At 33.8% G+C, this 14,176-nt stretch overlaps 1 protein-coding gene across 3 annotated transcripts in view; it reads left to right on the top strand.

The window, feature by feature from the left end:
• ANGPT1 (angiopoietin 1) overlaps positions 1 to 14,176 on the top strand; it is a 249,369-nt gene that overhangs the window by 190,273 nt on the left and 44,920 nt on the right. For all 3 annotated transcript variants that reach the window (XM_025395173.1, XM_025395176.1, XM_025395174.1), the window contains 2 exons: positions 5,251 to 5,378; positions 13,791 to 13,892. In XM_025395173.1, coding sequence (XP_025250958.1) covers positions 5,251 to 5,378; positions 13,791 to 13,892 — 230 coding nt within the window. The remainder of the gene's footprint in view (positions 1 to 5,250; positions 5,379 to 13,790; positions 13,893 to 14,176) is intronic.

The raw sequence follows: 14,176 nt of genomic DNA, 5'->3' as shown, positions 1-14,176 counted from the left end.
TCAACTGTTATCTCTTCTAGGTAGCCTTCCTGGAGTCCACCTGGCAGGTGGAGTATATTCTTGCATGTTCCCAATGTGCTTGATACGTACCTCTAAGATAACAATTGTCTGCATTCTCTCTCTTTGGTGCTGTATTTAAACTGGTGACATTATAGCCCTGCAAGTTGTTGCCAGCTATCTTGTGACCAGGTTGATTGCCAAGAATAAGTGGGTTAAGAAAAAGACTAAGAAACCAATTTCTGGTCACATTGTCTGAAACCTTATCATGACTTACTTAAAGTCTATATTGGATTCTTTAGTTACGTGATCCAATAAATTATCTTTTTGCTTAAGCCACCTTGAATTGAGTTTTGTCCTATCATAAAAGTTACCAATCATGGGTATAGCTTTCATGGAAGATCTTTTTCGCATCAGGCTGTGAGCACATGAAGGGCAGGCTTGGGCTTTTTTATGTCTGTATCTCCATGGCCTACGAAAAGTTTTAAAAATAGCAAATGTCCATCAATATTTGTTGAATTAATAATATAGGATGATTGAACTAAGAGAGGATAAGAAGCAGAGGGACAAATGGAAAAGCCATACTATAATTGTCTCATTAGAAAAAAATTTACACTTTCATTAATTTTTAACTGATAAATACTGAAGAAGGATAGTAGGACTAATAAGGAAAGAGCAAACACGTGGTTTGGAAGGAACGATTATGTAACATTAAACAAATGAAAGCTAGCATAGCAGGAAGGACTGCCCAACAGGCAAGTAGATATATGAATCTGAAGGCAAAGAGAGGCAAATACTCAGTGTTAAAAAGTGCCTGTGTATATTATCAATCTTTTCTGCAGCAGTTGGAAGCCATGATAGACAGTGTGCAAAATGAACAGATGTATAAGAAATAGACATCCAAGAATGGAATCTTAGTGAATTTCTATATGGTAGGTGATGAGAGGAAATAAATCGATAAAAGAGGAAAGAGAAAAAACAATTAGAGAAGTTGAAAGGGACTGGGAGAGGTCAATACAGAAGGCAAGGGGAAAGATAGGCAAAGACAACTTCTGTAGGGTAGAAGGGAGTGGAGGAGACATATCAAATGGCATTGATCTTCATAGTAAACCATAAAGGTCATTTATAAAGAGTGAAGGAAGATAAGAATAGGATTCAGTTTTTCAAAAAGTAGAAAGATTTGCAATATACTCTACAGGAAATGTCATAGAAAGTTTATTATACATGACTCAGTGTTTGCAGTCTACAAGGGGGTTGAGAAAGTGAATGAATGCCCATCTAGGGGTTGGGATTTACGTATGCAAAGGTAAGTGGATGAAAGGACAATAGATGGAGAGACCAGGGATGCCAAATGGACCATTATTAAATTCCTGACTCTGGGATTGAGGCTAAGAAGAAAGAAAAGGGAGGCTAGGAAAGCAGTGATAGGAATGGCAGGGATCTAAACTCAATGAGAGGGAAAATGAACTCGTTAGAAATTAAAAAATAATAAAGGAAAAATAAGAATATGTGGTCAAAGAAAGAATTTTAGACATAAAGATCAACCTTTTAACTCATGCTTTCAAATCAGTTCGTTATTACAAAAAGTTTAAACCACTTTGAGAGATAGATACAGTCCTCTTTCAGGTCTCCGAAGGGTTCCCACCAACGTCTGTCCAGTGATGCTTCTTTTACTCTTCCGTCCAATCTTAGTCCAGACATTTTTTTTTAATTTTTAATTTTTGAAGAGACATGGTCTCACTATACTGCCCATGTTGGTCTTGAACTCCTGGCCTCAAAGGATCCTCCTGCCTCTGCTTCCAAAAGCATTATTATTACAGTTGTGAGCTACTGCTCTCAGCCCCATCAAGTCTATTGTTTCTATCTGTCTTGTGTCATTTACTAAATATTCCTCCAATTTCTATCTTCTATCTAACTGAATCTCAAGACTTCCTAAAAAAACTTATCACTGGTGCTGACACTTGCAATGTTCAGGAAATTCAAATGTTATGGTCTCTTTAGGTTTTAAAATATTTCCTAGGTGTCCAGTTTTACAATATCTATGCATGACATTGGACTTCAGAACTCTGCAGTACTTAACAAAGAAAAGAGTCATGCAAAAAGTCATGGGATTGAAACCTCTATAACCAACACGTTGATATATAAATCATTTATAATTTCCTCTGAAATAATCTTTAAATCTTAACTATTTAGGTAAAGCTTAAAATATACAGCAAGATGAGATTACCTGTTTTGGGTTTATTTTTAAATGTAAACAATGGTATAATATGATTTATTCAATGAATGAAACCAGCCAATTAGCCAAATTTGACCAGGAGAGGCTAATTCAATGTGATCCTAAATATAACCAGTCAACTATAACTGCTATGTTTTAATTGGAAGGTGGAAGACAGCAGCATCCACCACGCACTAGACTGGACTGGCCAGCCTTCCACATTCTGCTAGTGTCCCTTCCATAAGAAGGAGTAACAGTATAATATTGCATTATACTGTTAACAGTGTTGTCATTACCACAACAAATACCATTTCTTGAGTACTTATTATGCTTCAGTGTCTTTGCACTGTGTTATGTAATTCATACACCTATCTCAGAGGTATTTATAACTACTTCACTTTATAGAATAAGGAAAAAAACTCTAAAGGTCAATCTACCCTTATCGAAGGGACCTTATTCAAACCATAGTATATAATAAAAATACCAAAGGTAAGCTGTGGATGAAGCTTTTACATTGATTTTCAATGCCTTGCTACTCTAAAATGTAGCCTGAATTAAGGCATATGCTTGCTAACTGGTAAGTAATTAAAAACAGGCAATCTGATGTTTCTGGAAAGAATGACTTTTTTTGAAAGAATATGAGTATTTCAACTTTTCAAATATACCAAGTTAAATTTCAAGAAAATACAATATCTATTTCATATATGTTACCATAACAACAAAAAATCCATAATATAACCATAATACTAGGTGTAGCTTTTGATGGTAGAATTCTCAAACCGTTTTCCCAAGTATATAATTTGTATTCATGGTTTTGACAACAAATTTTATACAGTTAGTTTTCACAAAAATTACCCAACTATTTCCTTTTTCCTCAGTTACTAAAAATGTGTGTGAAATAGCTTCCTCTTCCCACACATAGTCCCTTCTCCGACATCTTCCTGAAGTGGGGGGGAAAAAAAATAAAAATGGGAGGAGAGATGGCAGACAAGAGAAGGGAATGTGTTCTCCATACATAACTAAAAAGGGGAGGGCAGGATGTGGTATATACAAGAGAAGCATTTTCTCCATAGATAAATGACCTTCTCTCTCTCAAAAGAGAAAAATGGGTTTACCATTGGGTTCCTGCTGACCACATCTTTCTGTGTTGTTTGTCCTCTCAAGTGATCATAAATTTTAGTTGGTATTTCTTCACATCTCTTTTTTTGGGCATCTAATTTGGTTGTTTTCAACATTTCAACAGAAGAAAGGATCCAGTAGGTGGAATTTAAAAATTTTGTTTGGTTTTAGAAAAATAGCAGTCCATAAAGTCAGAAAAAATGAAACCAGTAAACTACATCAATGCTCTTGGAATGAATACCTTTATATAATCCATTGACATCCTCAATGTTATTAAAGATGACTTTTGAGTAAGCATGTATATATGCGTCTTTAAATTGCTATTTGCATACATTCTGTGCAGTACTTTTTCACTATCATATGAATCTGTAGCCCTTTAATTAGTTGATTTATTTTGTGTTGACATGGAAATTGTGATGGTGGTATTTAGATGTAATTATTAGTATGATTCATTAAAACCATTAGTACAGACTTGAGCTACATAGAAAATCATAATGTTGTTAAATGCTTCAGTACTATTTTTTTTGTTATGGCAATATATCTGACATAAATATTTCATTTTCTTGAAACATAATTTAGTATTTTTAAGAATCTGAGTAATTTATATTGAAATAGTAATTCTTTCCACAAAGATTAGACTGCTCAATACCTATAAGTTAGTAAACATTAGGCAACTAAAGGCCAGTATTTAGTATGAAGCCCAGTGTTAAGTCAGGCCAGGAGTTTAGATATTTAGATCATTTAAAATTAATGTAAAAGTTTTGACTCATAGTTTGCCTTTGGTATTTTTATTATGAAAGACTATTATAACTCCGTGTGTTTGAAAGCAGATATTTATTAAGTGATAGGAAACTTTAAGGGCAAGATTACAAAATAGTCTTAATCTTAATTTCTAGAAAAAGGTTAAATAAAACTGACCACTAAAATAATACACAATAGAAAATACTAAATCGTGAATATTTTATAAATATAACACATATATCTTTAGCTAAGAACTATTAAATGTGCGTCATTTTGTACTTTTATTTCAGTTGTAAGAAGTTAATAATGGGTAAAGCTCAGTAAATAAAATAAGGTTTTCCTCAGTAGAGACAGTCTCTAACTATTAATAGATTTCCTGTCTTCACTTGACTTCTAGCCTTTACTGTGACTCTTCCCCCTGTATAATTTAATTTCAAAGTCTTATTGATGTGATTGTTCTTTTATTTGTGTATCATCTGCCTGATGATTTGACTTCAGGGCATTAAAGAAAGAACAAAGTAAAGTTTGGTTACATTTTCATTGTAGGTAGTTAAGTTGGGTCATAAAGTCTTTTCTACTTCCCAAATCTAATTATTGTAACAGTTGTTGATTCTTTTTGTTTTGTTTTGTTTTGTTGGTAAAATTTTCTAGAAACTCTTCAATATAAAGTCACAGAAACAGTACTACTTGCTTTTTAGTGTTTTAAACTTCCATATTGCATTTTTATATTTGAATTTATCTTTATCTCTTCCTGTTCCAAAGAGTGCGTTAGCAATTTTTTAGACTTTCCTGTGAAATGTAGGTAAGAATGTTTTAGAGATTTTGCAGGAAACTTGATGTAATTGCTACCAATTGAAGATATTACATGCCCAGGTCATATGTTCCTTGAGCTGATGTTTTGGAAAGGATACACAGAAAAAAAAGAAGTAAGAAATTAAGTAAAATATAAGCATTCAGTTAGAAATGGTTCTACAGTTTTTTCCTTCAGTTTTTTTTTTAAATTTTGTAAGCTACCTCAAAATCTAGTATTGTCTTTATGATTGATTTTTTACTATGTGCAATACTGACATTTGTGTGGAGGAAATGAAGACATGCTTAGCTATTATTGGAGTCCATTTGGCTACTAATGGTACTGATATTCACATATTGCAATCTTTTTTTTTTTTTTTTTTTTGCAGTTTTACTAAAGGGAGGAAAAAGAGAGGAAGAGAAACCATTTAGAGACTGTGCAGATGTATATCAAGCTGGTTTTAATAAAAGTGGAATCTACACTATTTATATTAATAATATGCCAGAACCCAAAAAGGTAAAACCAGAAGTGTTTGTTTACGAGATGTAAGCCAGATCCCAGTTGAAATGCTGGATAATCAGATTGATTTGTGAGCTTGTTAAACTGGAAATATATAGAGAGATGCCTGAACTTTTTTCTCCCAGAGATACTCTGTTTCCCAGGTCCATAAAGGATGAAAACCCTGTTGTACAGAAATCTCCAACCCCCATAACTTTTCTTTCACACAAAATTTTGCATTTATTCCCTGGTGTTCATAGGATGTCCCATTGCTCATAAATGTTTGCCTTGTACAGATTAAATGTTGAGTTCATGTCTACCGTGAGTGTATGGGAAAGAGAAGCCATCTTCCAAAGACCCAACAATCCAGAGAACACACATAATACAAAGTCAAATACTGAGAGGAGAGGGAGGGGTAGATATAGCTATTTGCAAATTACTGCTCCTGTTAGGATAGGATAAACATTTCCTATCTTACTTCATAATCTTGAAAGAATTTGCTTTCCATATTTACTTAAAAGAGTAGGTTGGAAGATAGGATCCATCAGTATGTTGAACAGGACCCAAGGTAAATTTTGGAGTAAGCAAACATTATCTTCCTGCTGTGACATCTCTTTTGTATACTCTCTTCCACCATTTATTCATTAAATCATCCATCCATGCCTTCATTCAATACTATTACGTGGATGTCACGCATTTGTCAGGAACATAGATATAGAGCAAACAGTTTCTAGTGTAATGATGAAGATAGACAATTATTCAGATAGTTATAAAATACTGTCAATAAGTATAGCAATATAAATGGTCCATTTAAAGCACGGTATGTGGGAAGTTTTGAGGTGAGACAGCCAAAGAGAGTGAGATTAGGCAAGAGCTTTGCTCTTTAGTGTCTATGAATTTTAGCTGGAAGCCCAGGGTCCCAAGAGGATCATGTGCCTTTGTAGGATAAAACAACTGTCCTCCCCTCATGCCCCCACCTAAATTACTTGTCTCTTATCCCCATTTCCTCTGGGGTCTGTGCAATGCTCTTGGAATCTTCTCTGATTCCCTCAGGCAACTTTACATGACTTTCTCACTACCAGAGTTCTAAAAGGCAGAGATTGTGCCTTTTATCTTTGATTTCCTGGAACCTAGCATAGTTTCTGGCACACAGTAGGTCTCAATAAATATGTGCTGGAATAAATGAATGAGTAAGCGACCCGCTGATGGCAATATCAACACTTCCATGTAGTGCATAGTAAGTCAGTCTAACTTGCTTAGTCTTCCTGATTGTTAGTCTCCTTTGATAGGCAAAGGAAATGAATCTTGGAGCCCAGTTTGCCAGATGCCATTTAACCGGCAACCCAGGAAGTCTGGACTATAGTCCAGGACTGATACAGTTCTATTTTCCCTTTTACCACTGTCCTCTCTCTCTCTTGGTTTCCATAATGAATCGTTGTTTATGTTAGCTCGAAATGGTTTCTTTTTCCCCTTTGCTGTGACAAAATTTTCTTCTTGAAAGATACCTTCGATATTGTCTATAGGGGGTAAAATGTAGGAGTCGAGTGGGCACAGGAGGGAGGAAAGGCAGGAGACACTGTTCTGTACTTTGCTACCTCAGCCATCTACCGGAGAAGTGTGGTTTTGCCTGATTTTCATTTTTGATTTCTGTGCAGGATTTCACTGAATCCCATGGCTTAAACAAGCAAACAAATGAAAAATGGAAATACAATGGCAAGCCTGGGAATGAGGAGATGAGGATAACTTATTCTAAGGAAATTATCCTCAAATCACACTTTAGCTTAAACTCAATTCTCACACACACACACACACACACACGTCATAAACACACACCATACACATAGCAGATGAAGTATGTGAGAATTTGTTCTGGCGCAGGAGGTGGAGCTAAAATATTTGCTTTATCATTTCCCTACAGTACTACTCAAGACCTGAAGGAACCTCTAAATTATTGTCAGTTCCACTATAGTTTATAATCTGACTATAAAAATAAAATTAACTAAAAATATTAAGTGAACTTCCATTTAGACTCATAGTGATTCTATGATATACATTAATCTAAAAATAATTCCCAAAGTTTTCCGATCAAGAATATTCACAATTTTAGAATTTTTTTTTTACTTCTTACCAGTACTACCATGTGGCCCGTGGGGAAAAGGGTGCAGTGCAAATACAGCTTTAGTCATTCTATGGACTGGTAATGTGAAGAAAAAGATCCCACCTCAATTCATAGTCTTGAATAGGTTTGCTTTCAATGCTTACATAGAATAGAAAGTTGGTGAATCCAATTCACTCCTTCAGTGGCTGGCTCCTGGGTTGGTTTCAGCAGGAAAGCAAGATCCAAGCTTACGCTTCTACAAAATGATGGATTTTAAATATGATGGAGCTTTTGGGTTTTCTTAAATAAATAAAACTTAGAATATTAAATTCACAAATGTCAAGTATCTACTGAATTAACTTCTGATATTTAGTCTAAAAAAAGTAATAACCTGAACAGGTTAGCAGTAACATACCCATACGTACCCACAAGGAGCAAATTTTATCACCGCTAAATGGCCCCCATGGCTTTTCAGAGAGAAGAACTTCCCACATTAGCTGGTCAGGACTATGGTTAGATTTAGATTTAGTTTTGTTGAAATACTAACAGAGTGTGGTGAGAAGGGGAGATAACTGAGCTGAAGAGAGAAAGACTTTGGCCTTCTTCTGGACTTAGATGCTCGTTCTCTTGTTTTATTATTTCCCTGTTATAATCATGGATTCTCTTACAAGTAGTAACATTGTTCTATAATGAAGATGGGTATTTCAGACTGACATACATACACATTTTTGCAGGTAAAAAATTTAGTGTTTAATCCCTTAGTATAATGGCATAGCATAGCACTGGTAAGAACAAATATTGTATGAATTTCCTCAAAAGTAATTTACAAGCTGATTAACAAAATAGCTCAAATGTATTGTGCATTTACAGTTTGCCAGTCTTCTTCTAAGCATATATAGATATATAGATAGATAGATATAATATATACGATATATTATATAGTATATATCTATGTATCTGCTATATAGCTATATATCTATATATGCTATATAGATATCTAAATATCTATATATATGCTTACTGTATATGTATGCTTAGTATATGTGTGTGTGTATATATATGTATACTCCTTCATTTACTCTTTTCAACAACCCTATGATATAGAGACTCCCATTATCCCTACTTTACAAAGATAACCTGCCCCAAACAAATTCTTAGCAAATATTGAACATTGACTTTGAAACAAAGGAATCTAATTCTAGAATACACCCTTTTAATCAGAGGATTAAGCAGTATCATTATGTTAACGAAAATTGAAATTGTATCATTTATAATTTTGAATATGAACCTGTTGCCCCATGGGGTGGTAAACACATGTGTGACATGTGAGCTACACAGGCAAGGGTTTATGTTTAGAAAATTAGGTAAGTTGACTCATGTTCTCACTATAACCCACCTCATTCTCACCGTCCTATAATCTCAGTTTCTTCCATCTTGAAATAAATTGTCAGCATTCTGTCAATCCTATAAAAAGTGCTGGCAAAATTCATCTTTAGGACTTTCACCCTTCCATGTAGACTGTACATTGTAAATAGGAAGGTTGGTGCTACCCCTGCATATGCTTAGCCAAAGCATTGCTCATTATGATGTTTCCAGAAGTTTTGGCAAGGGTAAGAATCTCAAGGCAACCCACACAAAAACGGAAGCATCAAATATGCATGGTATAGACCAATAAATAAACTAGGGTTATTAAAGGAAAGTGACAAAACAATGAACAGACACTATTCATCTTGTAGTCAGTGTGAGAGTTGCAAGTATAACAGGATTGTAATACAGTAATTTTTTCAGTTGACATTGTTCTATACCAAAAAAAAAAAAAGTCTTTGAAAGTTAGAAAAATGTTATCTTTTCAAATGTGGAAGCCAAAGATGGTTTTGTAGGACTATTTGATTTTTCAAGCAGAAAGAAAATTAGATTTTGGTCATTTCTATATTTACCTTTTGCTTTTATATTATTAATGCCTTGTGTTTATTTTTCTTTCTGAATTCCCTTCAATGTATAGTAGTAGGAAACAGGACTTTTGCTTTCATTTTATGTTTCCAAAACCAAATGCCTAGTTTTATCCAAAAAACAAACCATTTAATCATTACTCTGCTTATTGTAAAATATTAAAAATTTGATTCTGAACTCACAATTCCCCTAATTCTTGGAAAAGTATTATAACAAATGGGTTAAGCCCTTTTCATTTATGGTATGGAAAAATAATTAACATTCACAAGTCTAATCATTCCAACCTCTATGTAACATAAAAGTGTAAAAGCTGCGTGAATCAAATTTCCCCGTTTTGTTTGGGTTTAAGCCTCCGTATTATGTTAAAAAGTGTTTAATGCTTGAAAGCTTTGACCTTGCCTGGGATAGAAGCCAGTTCAGTCATTTCTTGGATAGAGTTAAGCCCAAGTTATATGATCGATAAATGCAATAGCCATAGTTTATGTAGCAGGGCCTTGTTCACAGGAAGGACACTGCCAGATAGCACAGACCACACAATACTGGCAAATGAACTTTTCAAGTCTTTCATGTCTCAAATCTTTCTAAAATCTACCATGTATTTTTTTGAATTTTCTTCATCTGTTAAGCATAGGGCATTTTTTTTTCTGACTAAAAATAATAGACTTTTGTTTTATCTTTGCTAGAGTGAGTCCAACCTCTTAAATATACATATATGTGTGTATATGTGTGTATATATATGTATACACAATACATATAGAAAGGCAACATGCTCAAAGATTAGTGATGCCAATATTATAATAAATAGAGCCTAGAAATCACAATTATAAGGATAATTTATTGAACTTCTACATGTTTTGGTTTTGTATATTTTCTATTATTTATAATAAATTATAAAATTTCTATGCAATGTTATATAACTATAGTATATTAAATTTAAATATGTACATATTAAATATTACATTATATACATACAGTGTATAATGCATAGCATAAGTATATATTATGTCATCAATAATATATGTAAGAGAAGGGAGGAGCGTCAATGCCTATTAATGCCAAACGCTATTCTAAAAATTCTATATACATTAACTCATCAAATTATCAGAAAATATCTAAGAGATACGTAGAGAGAGCAGAGGTGGATTTTGAATCCAGGCAACATAGCACTCAAGTTGGCGCTGTTAACCAAGGTGTTATTCAGCTCCATTGTTTCTATATAACACAAAGAGCAGTTGTTATCATTGATGTTGTTAAGTCTTCATAAGAACTGGGAAGCATATGTTCAACCCTTTAACCTCTCTGCCCCTCAGCTTCCAACTTAGTAATCTGCCTGGGTAATTTATATTTCCCAATGGGTTTTTTCTCTAGCTCTTTATTTAAGAAGCATTCTCAGCACATCTGAACATTTACAAGTCACTGGATTCCTCTGTTTAGAAGGAAAGTTGTCTTTTTAAAAAATTTGTGAGTGATTTAAAAACTAAGTGCATAGAGTTTTAATAATCTAGGTAACAGTAATTTAAAACCTGTACAGTATAGTGTCCTTTCTGTATTCTACATTTATAAATGTAGTGATTCTTTTCCCTGAGTATATAAGTGGACTTCACAGATTTGCAAATACAACTTGGCAAACTTTCAGGCAATCAATGTCCATTAGGAAATAAAAATTTGAATAAAAACATTCATTCTGGATTAACAAGTCAAGGCACGATCAAATTTAATTGAGAAAATGGTGATATTAGTTGCTTCTAGCAAAATATTTCCTTGATATTTTCACTTCCCTTTTTTTCTCATTTAAATTTCACCAGTAAAGCTCCACTTTGACTGCTTCTCTTGAATTACCACCTATGCCCTCTTGAAACTATGCCATCTGATTTTGTTCCCACAGAAATCCACATTCTCTCTCACCAAGGTCACTAAAGGCTCCTTCATTCAAATTGAAGTTATATTTTATTAATCATTTTTTATCTTGACTTTTCTGAAACCTTTGATGGTCACTTCCCCAACTCTAAATCCATCTCTTTCTTAGCATTCCATTAATCAATTTTTCCTATTTTATCTCTCCTGTTCCATCTCTATTTGTTTATCAAATATTCATTCTGTACCCACTACAGGATAGGCATACCTCTAGGTACTGGGGACAGCAGTAAATTGAAGGAAATCCCTGCCCATCTAAAGTTTTCTGATGTATTCTATCTTTCTCAGGTGTTCACCAAAGCCCATTCTTTGACCCTTCTCACTCTCTGCCACACACAACTATTTCCAACTTTTTCTTTACTTATTTAAGTAATTGCATTTGTCTTCATGCTATTAACAAATGCTTTTAAGCAGATTATTCCCAATAAATTTCAATTAGGTAGACACAGGGTTCAATTCTGAATCCAGTTCAAATCAATTTTAAATCCCAGATCCAGAGCTTATTGTTGAATATAATCACTGGTAAGTTACTGAACTACTCTAAACCTCAGTATTTTTTCATCTGTAAAATGGAGATGATCATCATACCTACTTCCTACATAGGACTATCATGAGAATAAGTTAGAAAATGCATGTAAGGTGTTTATATTTTATGGTCCTTAACAATCATGTCATTGTTAATAGCATTTCCTTTCTTACTTCCTTATGCTCTTATCCGTATGTTTATCCTTGGTCTAGATCATCTCGAACAGCTCAATAAACTTTTTTCTTTGGATATCTATGCTACCTCAAAGGCTAAGGTGTCCAAAACTACGATCACTTTCTTTGCTAGCCTTTGAGGTGTCCAAAACTATGATCATTTTCTTTGCTCATGTTTTCTTTCTTAAATTTCTCATTTAGATTATTGTCTCCGTGATTTTTCGGCCTATTAGAGCTGAAATCTCTGAACTCTGTCTCTTTAATCCTATGGGATCAGTCACTATTGAAACTTTGAGAGGTTTGATAACTGACCCATAATGTATTTATAATAATACCCCCAGCTGTAAGTGAAAACTGATGCCCAAGGATGGTTGTTGAGTAAAAAAAACATAAATGAATACATTAATTAGAATTACGGAAGATAAAAGTGTAGCTAGAGATTATGTTGAGGACTAAGAGCAGGTGCAGAAGTTAAAGGATTAGTGGTGGTGGGGACGACTGGGACAGGAATCAAAATTTCAAATGTACAGTCTTGGAGGTGAGTCAATTCCTGGGGTTAATGAAGACATACTGTATGTGTGGCTGTTGTCAAAGTAGGGGGAGAGCCTTGGGAGGAGAGTTGTCCTAGTTCATATGCCCACAAGTAGGCATGTATATCTTAGACCCTTTCACTCTGAGGAAGTACATGGACAATTTGTTCTTTGAATGATGTGTCTTGCCACTGCTTTTATACCCTTTTTGCTACTTGTGTTCCAAATGCAATGCTTCAGGGAAAACACTTGAGGTTTTTCCTTTAATCAGAGCTTAGCTCTGTGTCTTCATAGCCTGCTTGCTGCTGTTACATCATATCCCACCTTTAGCCAGCCTTCAACATGCTTTAGTATTCAGTTGTTGAGGAATAGTCCCCGTTGAATAATCAAGCTGCCACATTCATGCTACATCAATTACAGTGATTGCTCTCCGAAGATAATCCCATTACAGATATGTTTCTCTTCTTGGGTAGACTCTGAGGGAAATGAGTCAATTTCTAAATAAATACCATTGTATTTTGAATAATTAAAATAAGCATAAGTCTTTAAAAGATTTGTATAAATTTTCCACATGGGCAAGAAATTCTTGTCACAGTCAGAAGAGATAAAGTATGTCATGTTCTCCTGTTATTGTTCATGACTAAAATACAAGCAAATAATACATTCTCCACATGTTATGCCACAAATGTTGCCTCTAATGAAATATTGACTCATCAAGGATAACTATTGTAACATGTACATATATAAGAATTGATAGGCAATGAAATATGTCATAAAGACATGATATTTTAACAATTTTTTTTGTTCTTATTGTACACCCATTTCAATCAATTTAAAGTTTTAAAATTCTGGGTTGTGTGTTTTGGCAATCAAATGGTCTGTAACTTTGGAAATTTGGTAGCATTTCCAAAACTTTGAACATACTCAAATGCTTATTTTCATTTAAAACAAAGATATTTTTTAAATGTTTTATAGTCTGAGACAAAGACTTAATTTTCAGCTGACTAAAATTTGTGCAAGTGATTTATTCATCATTGATGGAATTTAATCAGAAATAATTCAAATATGAATCATAGGAAGAAATAACCAATAATATATCTAACTTAACATTGTTCAATATAGTAATTTTAGTTTTTGTAATCTACAGACCTGTTCACCTTATTCCTATTTTGAAACATGTACGATATATGTTTTCAAAGTAGAAGTATTTTTTACTTGACTTTGTTTTCCATTTGTCAGGTATTTTGCAATATGGATGTCAATGGGGGTGGTTGGACTGTAATACAACATCGTGAAGATGGAAGTCTAGATTTCCAAAGAGGCTGGAAAGAATATAAAATGGTAAGATGGAAGAATTTACAGTGCCTTTTGCTGTTTTATCTTGAAGTTATCTTCTCCATACTCTTCGATGAATCTTTGTATTTTTAGGTGGTTCTGAGTTATTTTTGAAATAAAATGATACATTAGTGTTATTATTTTCATTAGACACAAAACACTCATAAATCATTTTCAGTAAATGATTTCCACATGTCATCAGAAAGAAAAACGTATTACTGAAATTATTTGGTGAACTGTTGTGTATTGTTTGCGCTTGTTCCTAGTTGAATGAGGGTGGGGGAAGCTAG

The sequence above is a fragment of the Theropithecus gelada genome, chromosome 8 (assembly GCF_003255815.1).
Source record: "Theropithecus gelada isolate Dixy chromosome 8, Tgel_1.0, whole genome shotgun sequence".
NCBI classification, from domain to species: domain Eukaryota; kingdom Metazoa; phylum Chordata; class Mammalia; order Primates; family Cercopithecidae; genus Theropithecus; species Theropithecus gelada.
The sequence above is the reverse complement of the archived record's forward strand: the minus strand, read 5'-3'. Positions and strand labels throughout refer to the sequence as shown.